Source organism: Dermacentor variabilis, chromosome 10, assembly GCF_050947875.1.
Source record: "Dermacentor variabilis isolate Ectoservices chromosome 10, ASM5094787v1, whole genome shotgun sequence".
In the NCBI taxonomy this organism is placed as follows: domain Eukaryota; kingdom Metazoa; phylum Arthropoda; class Arachnida; order Ixodida; family Ixodidae; genus Dermacentor; species Dermacentor variabilis.
The window spans coordinates 18160912-18174311 of record NC_134577.1 but is presented as its reverse complement, the minus strand read 5'-3'; the positions used below and the strand labels follow the sequence as shown (position 1 = coordinate 18174311).

The 13400-nt window shown below is 45.5% G+C and overlaps 2 protein-coding genes across 3 annotated transcripts in view; one reads left to right on the top strand and one right to left on the bottom strand.

Annotated features, from left to right (window-relative positions):
• Nucleotides 1–7863, top strand: part of LOC142560037 (A disintegrin and metalloproteinase with thrombospondin motifs 18-like) — a 149918-nt gene extending 142055 nt beyond the window's left edge. Inside the window, exons 22-25 of the mRNA XM_075671801.1 lie at nucleotides 1830–2057; nucleotides 2936–3065; nucleotides 4089–4351; nucleotides 7665–7863. Coding sequence (XP_075527916.1) covers nucleotides 1830–2057; nucleotides 2936–3065; nucleotides 4089–4323 — 593 coding nt within the window. The 3' untranslated portion in view covers nucleotides 4324–4351; nucleotides 7665–7863. The remainder of the gene's footprint in view (nucleotides 1–1829; nucleotides 2058–2935; nucleotides 3066–4088; nucleotides 4352–7664) is intronic.
• Nucleotides 7864–10657: 2794 nt separating this feature from the next.
• Zir (dedicator of cytokinesis) overlaps nucleotides 10658–13400 on the bottom strand; it is a 70666-nt gene continuing 67923 nt past the window's right edge. For both annotated transcript variants that reach the window (XM_075671799.1, XM_075671800.1), the window contains 2 exons: nucleotides 12989–13129; nucleotides 10658–11732 (listed from right to left, as the gene is read on the bottom strand). In XM_075671799.1, coding sequence (XP_075527914.1) covers nucleotides 11690–11732; nucleotides 12989–13129 — 184 coding nt within the window. In that variant the 3' untranslated portion in view covers nucleotides 10658–11689. The remainder of the gene's footprint in view (nucleotides 11733–12988; nucleotides 13130–13400) is intronic.

The window sequence follows — 13400 nt, the reverse complement described above, 5'->3', positions numbered from 1 at the left end:
TGATTTCTATCAGCCGCTGCACGGACCCAGCGATCTGCCTAAAGCCTCTTTCTCGTTCGATCACCTTTCGGGGTATCATTCTCAGTGCGGTTTGATTGACTCAGCCCGGGGACAGAATGTGTGGACGTCGCTTTAGCAAGGCATGGCGACGTCATGTGAAAGCGTCGCAGAAAGTGACCTACAAAGGACACCGCACCAGCTCAGTCAGAACAGGTCTTTTTTTAGTCATTCAGGGAACATTAGCATGGTGGAACAGCCATTTCACATTTCGGTGCAGGTCCTGGTGCAGACGAAAAGCCAATTTGGCGCAGTAGCAAGCATTTTTGGCACATAGGGCTGCTGAGCACGAGGTCGCGGGATCGAATCCCGGCCACGGCGGCCGCACTTCGATGGGGGCGAAATGCGAAAACACCCGTGTGCTTAGATTTAGGTGCACGTTAAAGAACCCCAGGCGGCCGAAATTTCCGGAGTCCTCCACTACGGCGTGCCTCATAATCAGAAAGTGGTTTTGGCACGTAAAACCACATAATTTAATTAACTTTTGGCACAGGGTCCAACGCACGCGCACTTAACGTATACCATGCAAAGTTTAACTGATATAGTCGATATGTTGCGGAGATAGGTTTGCGCGAGGCTTACCCTGCAAGCGCTGTCACTAAAGGAAGCGATGCTCCTCCACACCGCGACGCACAAAGAACGCTACAGCCAGGTTTGTCGATACGGCACGAAGAAAGTACCACAGACAGATCGTCAATGAAGCCGTGTTTATTAACCCAGGATGGAACACAGTGCGACAGTCACGTCTTGCGGGCAAAGGCTCACCGCAAGAGCGATCGAGTAGGCGGGCCTGCACTGAACATGACATCATGCAATATATACTAATGTCATGCCATGCAAATTAGTAAGTTTTCGAATAGGGACCGCAAAAAAGAAGAAAAAATGTGAGCGCCACTTCGCATGCGCGATACGCAAATAGGGTTCTGTGCTTGCGTCGGCGACGCTATTTCACCGAAATAGCGCAGCGACCCAAGCTCAACGCAACAGTTTTGCGCCAACCGACACGGTGGCACCCTTCGAAGTGTCGGCTCTCGCGGTGTACCACATTCGACCTCATTTGCTAATACCATTCTTAACTATGCACCACGTGCGATTCTTATCGCAGCGGCTATATTACAAAGCCCTGCTATCACACATAAACATGAAAAAAGCTTTCTTTTGATCCTAAAATGTGACCTCCTCCTTCGGGAAAACTCCGCGGTACCACGGGGGCGGGTTCGATGAACAGTGAAATAAAGCGCCAGCAAGACGGTACAGCGTCACTGCATTGTACATCCGTCAGAGAAAAATGCGCGAATGACGAGCCGGACGAGTCCGACCGGACCACAGAGTGAGAAACTCTATGGACGGGGCCCTGCTTCCTTCTATGGTGATGATAGAGTGCTGTTGGCTTTGATTTGTTCTGCTAGCTGCGAAGCATCGAAGGAAGGAGGGTTTCGCTCTTACATATGCATTGGCGCAGGCTCGGCGCAATTTTCCGCTAAAATGCCGTTTTGGCGCAGGATGGCGCAGCTGTTCCACCGCTGAATCATTAGCAGACACTATAGTGCGCACTCGAGTGCATCTCCGTGCGCGTGATTCAAGCAGTGCCAAGTCACGATACCTTCTTATTTGACACGGATTCCTGTGTCCAAGACGACAAAACAGATCGAAACACGGGAACAGCGAGTGACGGACTATATAGTGCGCGTTTTTCTTTTTTCTGCGCTTCTTCGATGTTCTTTAGTCAGATATGTGCGGCGACGTATCAGCGTCTCTTGTTAACCACGCAGAGAGTGTGACGCCTCGTGCCCTGCAAAGGAAGCGTCGACGGCGCAGGATCAAGCGCCACGCGCCCGCGCTAGGAAACAAGGCGACGAATGCAGCCGTCGAGGAAGGCGACGTCCGGTGGAGCGCCGAGCGCCAGGCGGCGCTAACGCTTTCGGACACGAATCAGACCGCGGAGGTTTCGCACTGGTGGAACGTGCACATGTCCGACTGCTCGCTGCCCTGTGGCGGAGGTACGAGTGCACGATGCAGGTGGCTCACTTTTCGAAGCTGCCTATGTCAGGTGCATTATCAAAAGGCTAACGAAAATTCCCCAAAAGCATGCGTGTAGTCAGGGTCAGAAGAGTGGCCGATTTTATCGTTTGGTGAAGAGAATGAATGCGTTGCAGTGATTGAAACGGCTGGAGCTCACCAAACTGTGAAATTCAAGCAAGCAGGATGTTTCGAGTACTCATGCGAGTAATTCGTCCTCATTGTAGCTGTACGCAATGGAACGGATATCAAAATTGTGTAAACTACACAGCAGGTGTAACTACACAGCAGGTGTAAACAGCATCTGGAGCAGGCAGCACATCATATATGCATGTCTCTGTGCAGTCCACTATTTTAATATATTATTTAATGACGTAACCGCAATAAGAGTTTTAGGTACTGCTTATAATAACACGAGTTTATTCTGTCCTGACCAAACCTTTTATAAGTTGCAGTTTATGCACCCGCGAAACCTGTTATTGTGGCGAACGCAGCAACCGAGTCCCAGGACTTACTGTCTCTGACAATCTCCTAAAACTTCAATGAAGGTTTGTCTCTCTCTTGGTTTATCGTCGCGAAGTAATAAACTTCACGTTTAAATATTCCTCCTTAAATCTTCGGTTGTGCGCATATAGATGGCCCGTGCTAATATATAATTACCAGACAGTCATTACAGCCAATGAAACCATGAGGGAATTAAGGTGTAACGGGGAGAAACCTGAAATCTTTTTGCTGTGTATTGGAAACATTCTCCCGCAAATGTAATTCTGGGGAGCATACTTTCATTCGCGGGAGTATCAACACGCGCCCGAACCGAACTACTTCGTAACGGCGCAGTGCGCATCGTTTCGTTGTGCAGGCACACACAACGTGACGGTCCAGTGCGGCGCGTCGAGAACGCACCCGAATGACAGCCGCTGCGACCAGGGTCGAAGACCCGCGCTCAAGACGGGCCCGCTCGCTTGCAATACGGAGCCCTGCACAGGAAGGTTAGTTGAATCACAGCCTCTTTTCTCGACTACGATTCACACATATATGCTGCCTTCGATGTTCCGTATAGTTCAATGCGCTCTGATCCCATCCGCATAGGCGCGATAAACACTAAGCACACCTCAAGACAAGGCGCGCGTGAGAAGCGTAATATCGAACAGAAATGGCTTGCAATAAGCAAGGCATGGTGGAGTTTGCTGGCGGGGTTCAGCGTCTTGAGGCAACACCTAGACTGTGTGAGAGACTAGGCGCCATATAATGGAGCTCTCCGTATTTTGACCGCCAGGGTGGGTACACGTGCGCTTTTGCATTCCGCTCCCGAATTCGGCCTCCCCAGCTGGGAATACACCCACCAGTTAAATACGCAAGCAGCAGCCGTTATGACGACGTGTGTAAGTTACATACATGGCTCAAAATGAACTCGCTTCCATACGTAATCTATTATGAGATACACCATTATTTTCTGTTCGAAGCATTTCAGGCGTTTTCGAGGGGAGATTGGTTTTTATTATAATTTGCCGGGAGTTGAGGAAATAAAACACAGAACTAGAAATTGCTAAAAAAAAAAAAAGAAGGGGTGAGGGGGGTGTAGTAACGCACTCGCGCGCACTGTTGTGGGCAACTATGAGACCGGAACAGGCTGTGATGAATATAAGCTAGGACGGTCGCCATCTTGTCTTTCTCTGACTGGAACGCTCTGTCGAAGTCGTGGTAACCTAGCTCGAACAAAAGCGTCGTGAAAATTAAGCTAACCGTAGAAAAGGCTAACTTTTCACGCTATGATGCCGCTTATGAAACCTCGAAAGGAACAGGACTGCAAAACGAAACAATCGCCATATTACAGCCGCGTAAGGTTTCAGAATGGCCTATGGCGTGTTTCGACGACGGAACACGCAGAGCGACATATGCTCAACGACCGCGCCAATGGCGTAGCTTTCCCAGCGCTGCGGGTTACGCTTACGCAAGGCATAAAACCGCTAACGTCGTTGTAGCATGCACTGCAAGATCGAAATACCCCGCAGGTGGCACACGGAACCATGGGGTGCCTGCGTGCGCGGCGTCCTGCAGAGCCGCCTGGTGGTGTGCGTGGAGCCACTGGCGCCATCATCTTTATTCTCGCTAGTCCCCGACGGCCGCTGCCCGCCGCCCCGTCCAACACGTCTCAGGAAGTGCGCGCCACCGCCGGCAGAAGGCGCCACATCACTGCCTCGAACGATCGCCGCTTCGTCACCACGGCTACTGCCCGGCTTCTCGTGACGTCCACAAGACGTCCGCTGTTGTACAGGTGCGGACAAGATTGTTTGTGCAGTTTGTACAAGATATTGTGTGCTGAGACTTTTAGTAGTCGTCCCGGGACGTGTTTGCGCTGTTTGTTCACCATGTCTTGAACTAGTGCAACGATGAAACATTGCACTCCGCGTTACCAGACGTCACCCGTCGATCGACCTTGAACGTTTATTCGAATGTTTACCGATTCACTTTTACTCCGTGACCCGTGGACGAACGTGCACGAATTGCTCTATAGTGGAGCTATATAGGGGGAGCTCAGAGCTCAATCGCATCTATAATCGCATCCATCACATGTGATGCCGTCTCGAGGGGAGAACGGGTCGCGGCGTAGCTGAATGAGCAGAGCTGCGGGCGTGCTGCTAGGAAGCCGCACATGGTGCGCGTGCGAGTGAGCGGTGGGAGATAGACCAGGGAATTTTAGTACGTGCATGCAGGGTGTCTACCAAGTTGACATTTCCAAATTTCCTGAGTACCTTTGCAAAATTCCCTCAGTGATGCAGAACTGTGTCTTATGTCAAGACGGGCTGAAACCATATCGCCCGATGCTGTCACTCTCTAGTAAGCAAACGAAAAATTAAAAAAAAACGACTTAGTCCAATTTGAATACTAAGGAATGGCCTATTCTTGAATACCATAAACACCATATTGTTATTCAAAAAAAGAATAGAAGGGAGGGGTTAGTAAAATGCACAGCAAATAAAATATCTTCGAAAAAAAATTGCAAATCGAGTCGGACATTCTCAAATACGAATAAAAAGGAAATGCATACAGAAGCAAATATTTTCGAATATGAGCTATTTCTATCAACTGATAGCAAGCTCAGTGGTATGAGGCCCAAACGTTGTCACAATCGAGATTCTCTCTCAACAGCTCGTAAGTCAACCTCAGCTGTCCTGACATACTCTCAGCCCACGCACGACGCCTCAGTGTTGTGTTTCACTGCTCTAAAGAGGTTATTTTGGTTTGGATAAGGGACACCTGCATTTCGGCATCAGCCAACACTTTGTTTTTTGAGCTCAAGCGCCTTCAAAACGGCGGCAGCACGCTTCCTTTCCCGTTCATTCCTCAATGCGTAGGTCCTTTTTGTTCATGTCGTCCTTCCGCCACTCGTTCGCCCCACAGAATACTTGAAGCATCTTCTTGGTCAGTTGCACAGTACACGTCCCATTTTTCAAACCTCTAGGGGCCGCGAAAACGTTATAAAAATCGGCCAGTTGGAAAAAATAAATGCATGTCATTTACTGCCCTTAAGGGCTCAAACCGCCATGGGCACATTAGAAAACGCTTTGTAGGCCTGCCGGTACACATATTAGGCATATCGGTGCTCGTACTGTGACAGGAAATACCGGATGCACGCGTGTGTAATTAAGGAATACATACTGTGTCCCATGGCAACAGCCCCTTCCCACGCTTATGCTTCACTGCAATACTTTTGCGTTTGCTTCACCAAGTAACATTTGTGTACGGAGGCGAAGCTGACTTTCCAGAACCAGCATTATGCAACGCACCGTGCTTTCCAAGCTTCTAAGCCAATCGCGAGGACCACAAAGGCGGAGTCCGTGTCATTGCTGACAGCAGCGAATTCTTTCAATAAGAAACACAGCATCCAACGGCAAGAAGCTTCCTAGCGAACGTCGAAGCAGCTAGGCCTAGCGTTGCCGACAAAACCTCCGGAAAATCGGACGGTGAAGAGTTCTTACGTCCGAAATTTCAGACGTTCTGATACATTGACTCACAGGGCATGTGGTGCCGTGAAGCCGTCCAAATTATCGGGAATCCGGAAAGTCGGTCGTTGACTGTACACTGGCAACTCCTCCAGCCGACGATAGGGCGTCAAACACGATTCATTAAGATTCCCGTCTGTTAGTCGAGCCAGCATTAACTCGACTTTCGACCCTTTCAATTACAGCTCATTTTCCCTGATAGAAACACAAATTCCCTGAGTTTTTCCAGACTACTCAAAATCCCTAAGAATTCCCAGTTGGTAGACACCCTGGCATGTCTTCTTCCACACCTCGGGAGGACCTGTCTCAGTTTCTATCGAAGAGGAAACAAAGAACAGGCGGTGGAAAACAGCCTGGCGCATAACAGCACCTGGATTGGTCAACGCAACTGTTGAAGTCACGCTCCACGTAAGCGAGGAGGCGCGTGTGCTAGAGAGAAGGGAAGGCCACGCCCGAGGTGGAACATCTGTATTAAGAACTAACAGCTCTAGCGACGAGAAACGCCGGTCCCGATTACACTTCCGTAAGTGTCCATGTTTATATTAGAGCGCAGCTTTTAGGCGCCCGTTCCTGCGTTGAGCGTCGGAACGAAGCATGAATACGGCGAAAAGGTGAGGAGGAAAGCGCAGTGTCGCACGAGACGTGCTTCACGACGGCGACCCGCTACAAGATGGCGCCATTGTAGTGTGCGCGAGCTGCCCGAGCAGAGGCTCAGCGCCACCGCCAAGAGGACCCTACCACTCAAATTCTTTGCCTCGATACATGCTAACTCAAAACACTTAAACTGCGCTCATATTTCACATTATAGAGTATCATATTCGTCGGTGTTACCGACATAGTGAAGACGGCTACAGTGAATGGATACAGAAAAGCAAAATATTACATTTCATTACTACCTCCGAAACGATGTGAATGGTTGTGCCAAAAAATATATATATGAATGAAAAAATGACTTATCCTGTTGGCAACAGAGTAAATAATGATCGCACACACCATGGTTTCAGTACACCATTTCAGTAACTACAACTGGTGCACGCACTGGCCGCCTTGAATTCTTATTAGTGTGGTCGTCATGCTTCCCTATTAGAGAAACATGGCAGCATCTATACGTTAGAAATCTGTGTTTAGGTTAACGGAAAACTTGGGATCTTCTGAACGAGAATAGACTATAATGTGCTTGAAAAAATTGTATCGTGATTACAGAAACGTAGAACGGTGAACTATGGCTTAACGAACTTACCAATATAGTGAACATTTTTCTTGATCGCAACAAAGTTCTGCTGTATGTTGTTTCTGTGGTACCTATGGACATCTTGATATGTTTACACCAGGAAGCCATCGCTTAGACAATCATGTTCTGATGGTTCTTGCCAAATTTTTTTGCACAAATTTGTGTGCAAATAATGTAACCAATGTGTCAGTTCAGAAACTTGGAGGACAAGATGAAATGTACACAATTATACAGCTCCGCTGTAAATAATCGATGACAGGTAAATGTTTACACAGATTAGGGAGACAATTATATATGAAAAATGCCCCCTTTCTAAATGACCTGCTCACGTACGCTTCATGCCTCCTTTGCAGGTGAACCCTGCAGTGGCACTCTAGAAAACTTCGTGCTCGCCGGGCTGCTGTGCGGCCCGCCACCCAGTGGCCTCCTCCAGATGTCTGCTCGCTGCCGTTCGCAAGCCTCGCCAGGGGGCGCTTGTTTCGCCCGCACGTTATAACTTATTTGTTACGCATTGTCTTAGCTCTGTCACTTAATAAAACACATTGTCATGTTTGTGGTTGGCCCAGTTTGGGAGCGGTAGTTGGAACAAGTGCCTCTCTGGATATGTCAACATTGCGGAAAAAACAAGAAGAAAACTATCAAGCGACTCAAATCCGCATCACACCACTGGTCGTCGTCTGCCCAAGGGGATGTGGCGTTGCAGCCTCCCGAAATTTCCCTGTGCCGATCTGGTGCGTTGCTTTTATATGTGCGACTGCCGTCTTGTAAATCTCTCAGAAGAGCGGTCCAGCTCGCCACGGAGTAAAGGTTGTTATAGGCAGAAAATCTGCTTGAAAAAATGTGAAATGTGCGTCTGGGTTGGTTGGTGCATGCCAAATAATAATGAATTTAGCTCCAAAAGCACAATCACAATGAAGGGAGGACACAAAGACAGAATCGGGCGAGGGAATATGGACTTAATGTCAAGAATAAGAACAGCGCGCATGGATGTGAGCGCCGCGTTGCATAGGTACGGATTCTAGGAACAAAGTAGCTCGCAAAAACTTGGAAGTGTTCTACCAAAAAGAATAGCAAAAATTGTGACACATCAGTAAGCTCGTTTGATTTAGGAATGCATTATCTGGAAAGTGTTTGTTAGTTTTGTTAGTGATAAGCAAGGTGTGAGCCCATGCACAGTGCGCATACGTTGTGGAAATACAACGTACACTTTTTCTATGCCTACTGTCCTATCTGCAAAAATAAAGAGTTGAAAGTAAGTGCTCGTCCTGTCTTTATGTCCTCTGCACTCTGTGATCATTCTTCTGGCTCTAAATTCATCACTAAATTAACAATTATTTGTGAAATCTGTGGTTGCTCGTTTGTACTTGTAGTGGGGCGGAGCAGAGCGGAACCAAGGTGCGGACTGTTTATCTTTGTTTAGAATTGCCACGTCATAAATCTGTCATCACAGATGACAACACAGGAACCGTCAACACACAATCGTTTCTTAAGCGAATATTTTCTCTTCTAACAGTGGAATACACAGTGAAATTTGCTACATTGCACAGTGTCGTAAGACAGGTGCAAAAATGTATGGGGCGGTCAAACGCTTACGTGTTATCAAATGCAATCACGAGACTCGAAAATGCGCACACTGCCATGTACAGAACTACAGAAAATGGATAGCAATACACTGCAAATTCCACAGGTGTTGGAAGTCGTACTCATGCCGGTATTTTCCTGTTTGCCTGTCACGGCTACAAAGCCATGCTCCAAGGAGACACTGCTGCCTTTGTGACGAAACCGACCACGCCAGTCATCCAAATGGCTATAAAAGGACACAGGCTTCAGGTTGTGGTGCAGTATCGCTGTCAAGTCACCCGTTTGTGTCCTCCAAGTGACACTACATGCTGCTGTCAGTGAGAATTTAGTTTCTGCATTTCTTACCCATCTTGATCCTCCATGCCGCTCGTTCACATGAATTCAATCATTTGTAGAAATCATGCAATTACTGTTACTATCGTCATCGTCCTTGCTGCTGGCATCACACACACAAACTCATGCTTTAATTGTAGTTCACTGTACTCATGTCACACGCACAAACACATTAGTGAACCTGGTAGCGCTTTGTGAACCCCAAACAATGCTGCATTACCTTTCAATTCAGTTACAGTAAAAAAGAAAAGACTTCACATATTCTCCCTAAAGAAGCCAGACCTCTCACATACACACTTCATCTTTAAAGAGCACAAGATATGATACTTAATGCAGCGCACAATACTTAACACCGCACCCACATTTATTAATTCTAAGCCATTCGATACGCTCTGCACACATCCCACTTAGCTGCTTGCTTAATTTTACCACTCGGTCCCACCTTCCCACGAACTCAAATACATCCGTGGCCTTAAGTATTGAGCCAGGTATGGGAGATAGTTAAACACAGTGCAGATGCGACTGCAGCCCTACCTAGCTACAATACACTGCAGCAATGTTTGTTTCCAGTGATGGCGGTAGCCTGTCATCAGCTTTTGCAGAGAGGGCCTTTGATTTTTTTCCCCCCAGATATCACAAAGCATTCTATGAAATTAGAGCCGCCGTCACTTTGTAAGCTTCAGCATGTTGTCTCTGAATGGCTCCTGCACAATGAAGAAACAGAATGCCTGAACTTTTCACGACTTAAATGAGAAATACCAGCACATTAGTTGTAAGCGCAGCACATATATGAGTATCTTAGCTGAATAGCAATTTAAGCAAACAATGAAGCAGTGACATGGCTGAAGACAACACTTTGCAGATGCTGCGACGACTGACATTTTTGTGTTTATGTTATTTATGTTGCATCTTACCCCTCCTAGTACATTCGGTGCTAAAAGTGTACAAACCACACAATCAGAGAAACAGCTGAATATTTTGGCGGCCTGGTACTCATATTTCCATCCTGTACTAGTTTAAGCTAACAACATAGTGTTGTACAATCTTATTGGTCATGGTTACAAGCAGCTCCGAAATTCAATGTGTTATCAGATCCTACAATCTGTTAACATTTGATGCGAATTGTACATTAGGTGATGCAATGTGCACAACTCACCATCTTCAGCATGACCACTGAACTGGAACATTCAATTGAAATGTGCACCTACGGCACTGAAAGGTGCAATGGTTGTTGCTTTAAGTTACTGACGAAATCAGCAAGATGAAAGTGTGCTCTCTAAAACAGCACTTGGCTTGTATACGAGAGGTACTATGCGACTCTGTGGGCCCAGATGCCACACAGAGCCAACAAGGTCTTCCAGCAGTTACAACAGTCCTCTCTCTCTTTTTGCCAGTTGTTCAGCTTATTCATTGGTGAAGAGCACGAAAGACATTATTTTCTTTTACTTTCTTTATTACACTGCAATAAAATTCATGAACACAGTGAAACTAACACTTTCAAAACAGAACTATAATTGTACAATATGTCCGAAGATAAAATGAAAGCCTGAGTCAGTTAAATATGAACACATTATTCTCCTAAGTGCTAAAGTTAAACAACTTCAACCCAAGCAGAAATAAATGCATGAACGTTAAAGCGTGTTACACAATACTGAGCTCTTTAGTGTGCTTCTCAGTGAAATTGCATTGACTATCCATTCATGTATGCTTCCACTGCTTTGAGTCAAGAAGGGCAGTATAACACAATATATTGAGAATGGCTTGGCCATTTCACCGGTTCTTAGCACCAGGAGATGAAACAGTCAAAGCACAGTACCTGGAGTCAATGCAGAATACAGATGTGTTTTAACAGCATTTGTATTTCTGAAGCAATGCAAAACTGGCTATGGCAGTGCTTGGAACTTGTGCTTAGTTGATTTCTTTAAGTAGTACACCCAGTGGTCCCAAACAAAGCTAAAGAATGTGAAATGCAAAATTAAGGACCAATTACTGCTATAAACTAAAAATGAGCATTAAGGTAAACTTGTAAACAAATGAAACCTCACGGCTCAGCATGACTGCCTCTGTGCAAATGAAACAACCATTATGCGAGCACCTATGTTCACTGAAATTAAAGCGTATGTATTCCACAGGACTTCGTTTGGTCACTTAAGAGATCACAGGAAATACTGCGCAATGGTAGTAATGAAACTTGAACTGCATAGATGCACAAATGAAACAACATTTTACAAGGCACACACCTCACTGCACATCCTTACATGCTCAACAAAGTAGGCACATGAGAAGCACTCAAATTTCACACAATCAGTTGCTTTGAAAATAGATCGTGGTTTGGAGCTATTAAAAAAAACACTGTGCTATTGGTTCCTGAATGGCTTTGGCAAAATGCTCTCAATGGCTAAAGTAAAACCTAGGCTGACATCACTGTCATATGTTACTTGTTTACAACATCACCTGCGGCACATCAGGGCTCTTGCAATGGCTGCCGCAGTAAGTTTCCTTTTGCCCTGGAAAAACACCAAATTATTCTGTTTATAAAGAAATTTCACGCTTCTAGAACTAGACTCGAGAAATATGCTGCAATTTTGTATGCATCAGTGTACCCCCATAAGCACCGAAAAAAAATGTATAAGTCATTGCCAAAGTATGCACAGACATAAAGCTTGAACAAAAACGAAAAAGACAGAAGGAATAGTTATAAAGATATTTCGTGCTTAAGTGCACATGGAATACAAAAATATACATTTAAAGATGGGCATGTGAGAAGAAAAAGTTAGGGGCGTGCAAATATTTGAAGATTTCGAATATTATTGAATATTATATCTTTAATATGCGTATTTGATTTGAAAACTAGGTATTCGGAAATTTTCGAATATTCGATTGGATACAAATACTTGAAACAAATCGAATATATTGCTGGCTTTGCGGGAGAAAACATGGTTCTTAGTGTTTATTTCTATCTAATCTAAGAAAGTGTGATTTTGTGCTGAATTTTGCTATTTCTTTCGAAATTTCGTCTGTAAAACACGCTTAGCCACTGGACATCTAAGCGTCGCAGGAAAGCCAGCCTCAGTAGCAAGGGGCATGGGTTTGCAAACGGCGAGGGTGCACTCTTTTGCAGGTTCCACCCGAAATCCTGACCACCCCCGATCCTGAGCTTACTGCTGGCAGCAAATGCGATGAGTGACAACTGGTACAGGGTCAGATGCCTCCGAGCTTACTGGAAATTGATGCGGTATAATAAGGTACAGGTTGACGATAACAGACAACTAGCGGAAATTACTCAATTTTCCAAAGCTAACATGAACCGAATGCCCGATCGTTTTGTATAGCGGCTTACTAGTTAAATCTGATAACCAATGACCATGTAATTTCAATGTTCCAACATGTTACAATAAACCAAACTTACTAATAAATGCATGTGCACATCATTATTCGATATTCAGTTCGATATTAGATGCTAAGCATTCATATTCGATTTGTATTAGAAAATTTTGATATCCGCACACACCTAGAAAAAATAACAAAGAAGGAAGTAATTACGTTCTGATTTGAAGGCGCCAGTGTAAATAGCACCAACTAAAACATCAGTGTAAAGTGAACATAGCCACTAATATTATTGAAATGAACCTAATGGTATAATCACAAAGTTGCAGTACTTAGCATATATACACATACTTCACTACAAGCATAGACTAAACTACCATGAAACAAAGATGTGAAAGTGATGGAGAGTGACGACTAAAGAATGAATCTTGCATACCAAAATGGAGAGGCACTGTTGTTCCGTATCATGGGTTGCAGCCGTTCACTGAAACGATTGTAGTTGCGCTCCAGTTCCTTCTGGTAGTCCCGCTGGTCAGGTCCTATCAGGGTCTTGTTCTTACGCAATGCCTCAAAGCACCTTAAAATGTAGAGTGTACAAATAAGCATAATTACTCCAGCATGCCCCGTTTCCTAGAAAAATCATGGTAGAGGTAACCACTGACTCAGTAAACTTATTCCGGCACTGTGACACCAGTATAAAGATTGAAGGCTTATTTTAACCTAGTGATCTAGCAGACCCCAGGCCAGATGTGTTCTCACTGAGTTATCAATAAAATTCACAATGTCCTCACAAAATTCTTGCAACTTCTCTCTAGTTTTGGCACAGAAAATACACCATGAATTCAATA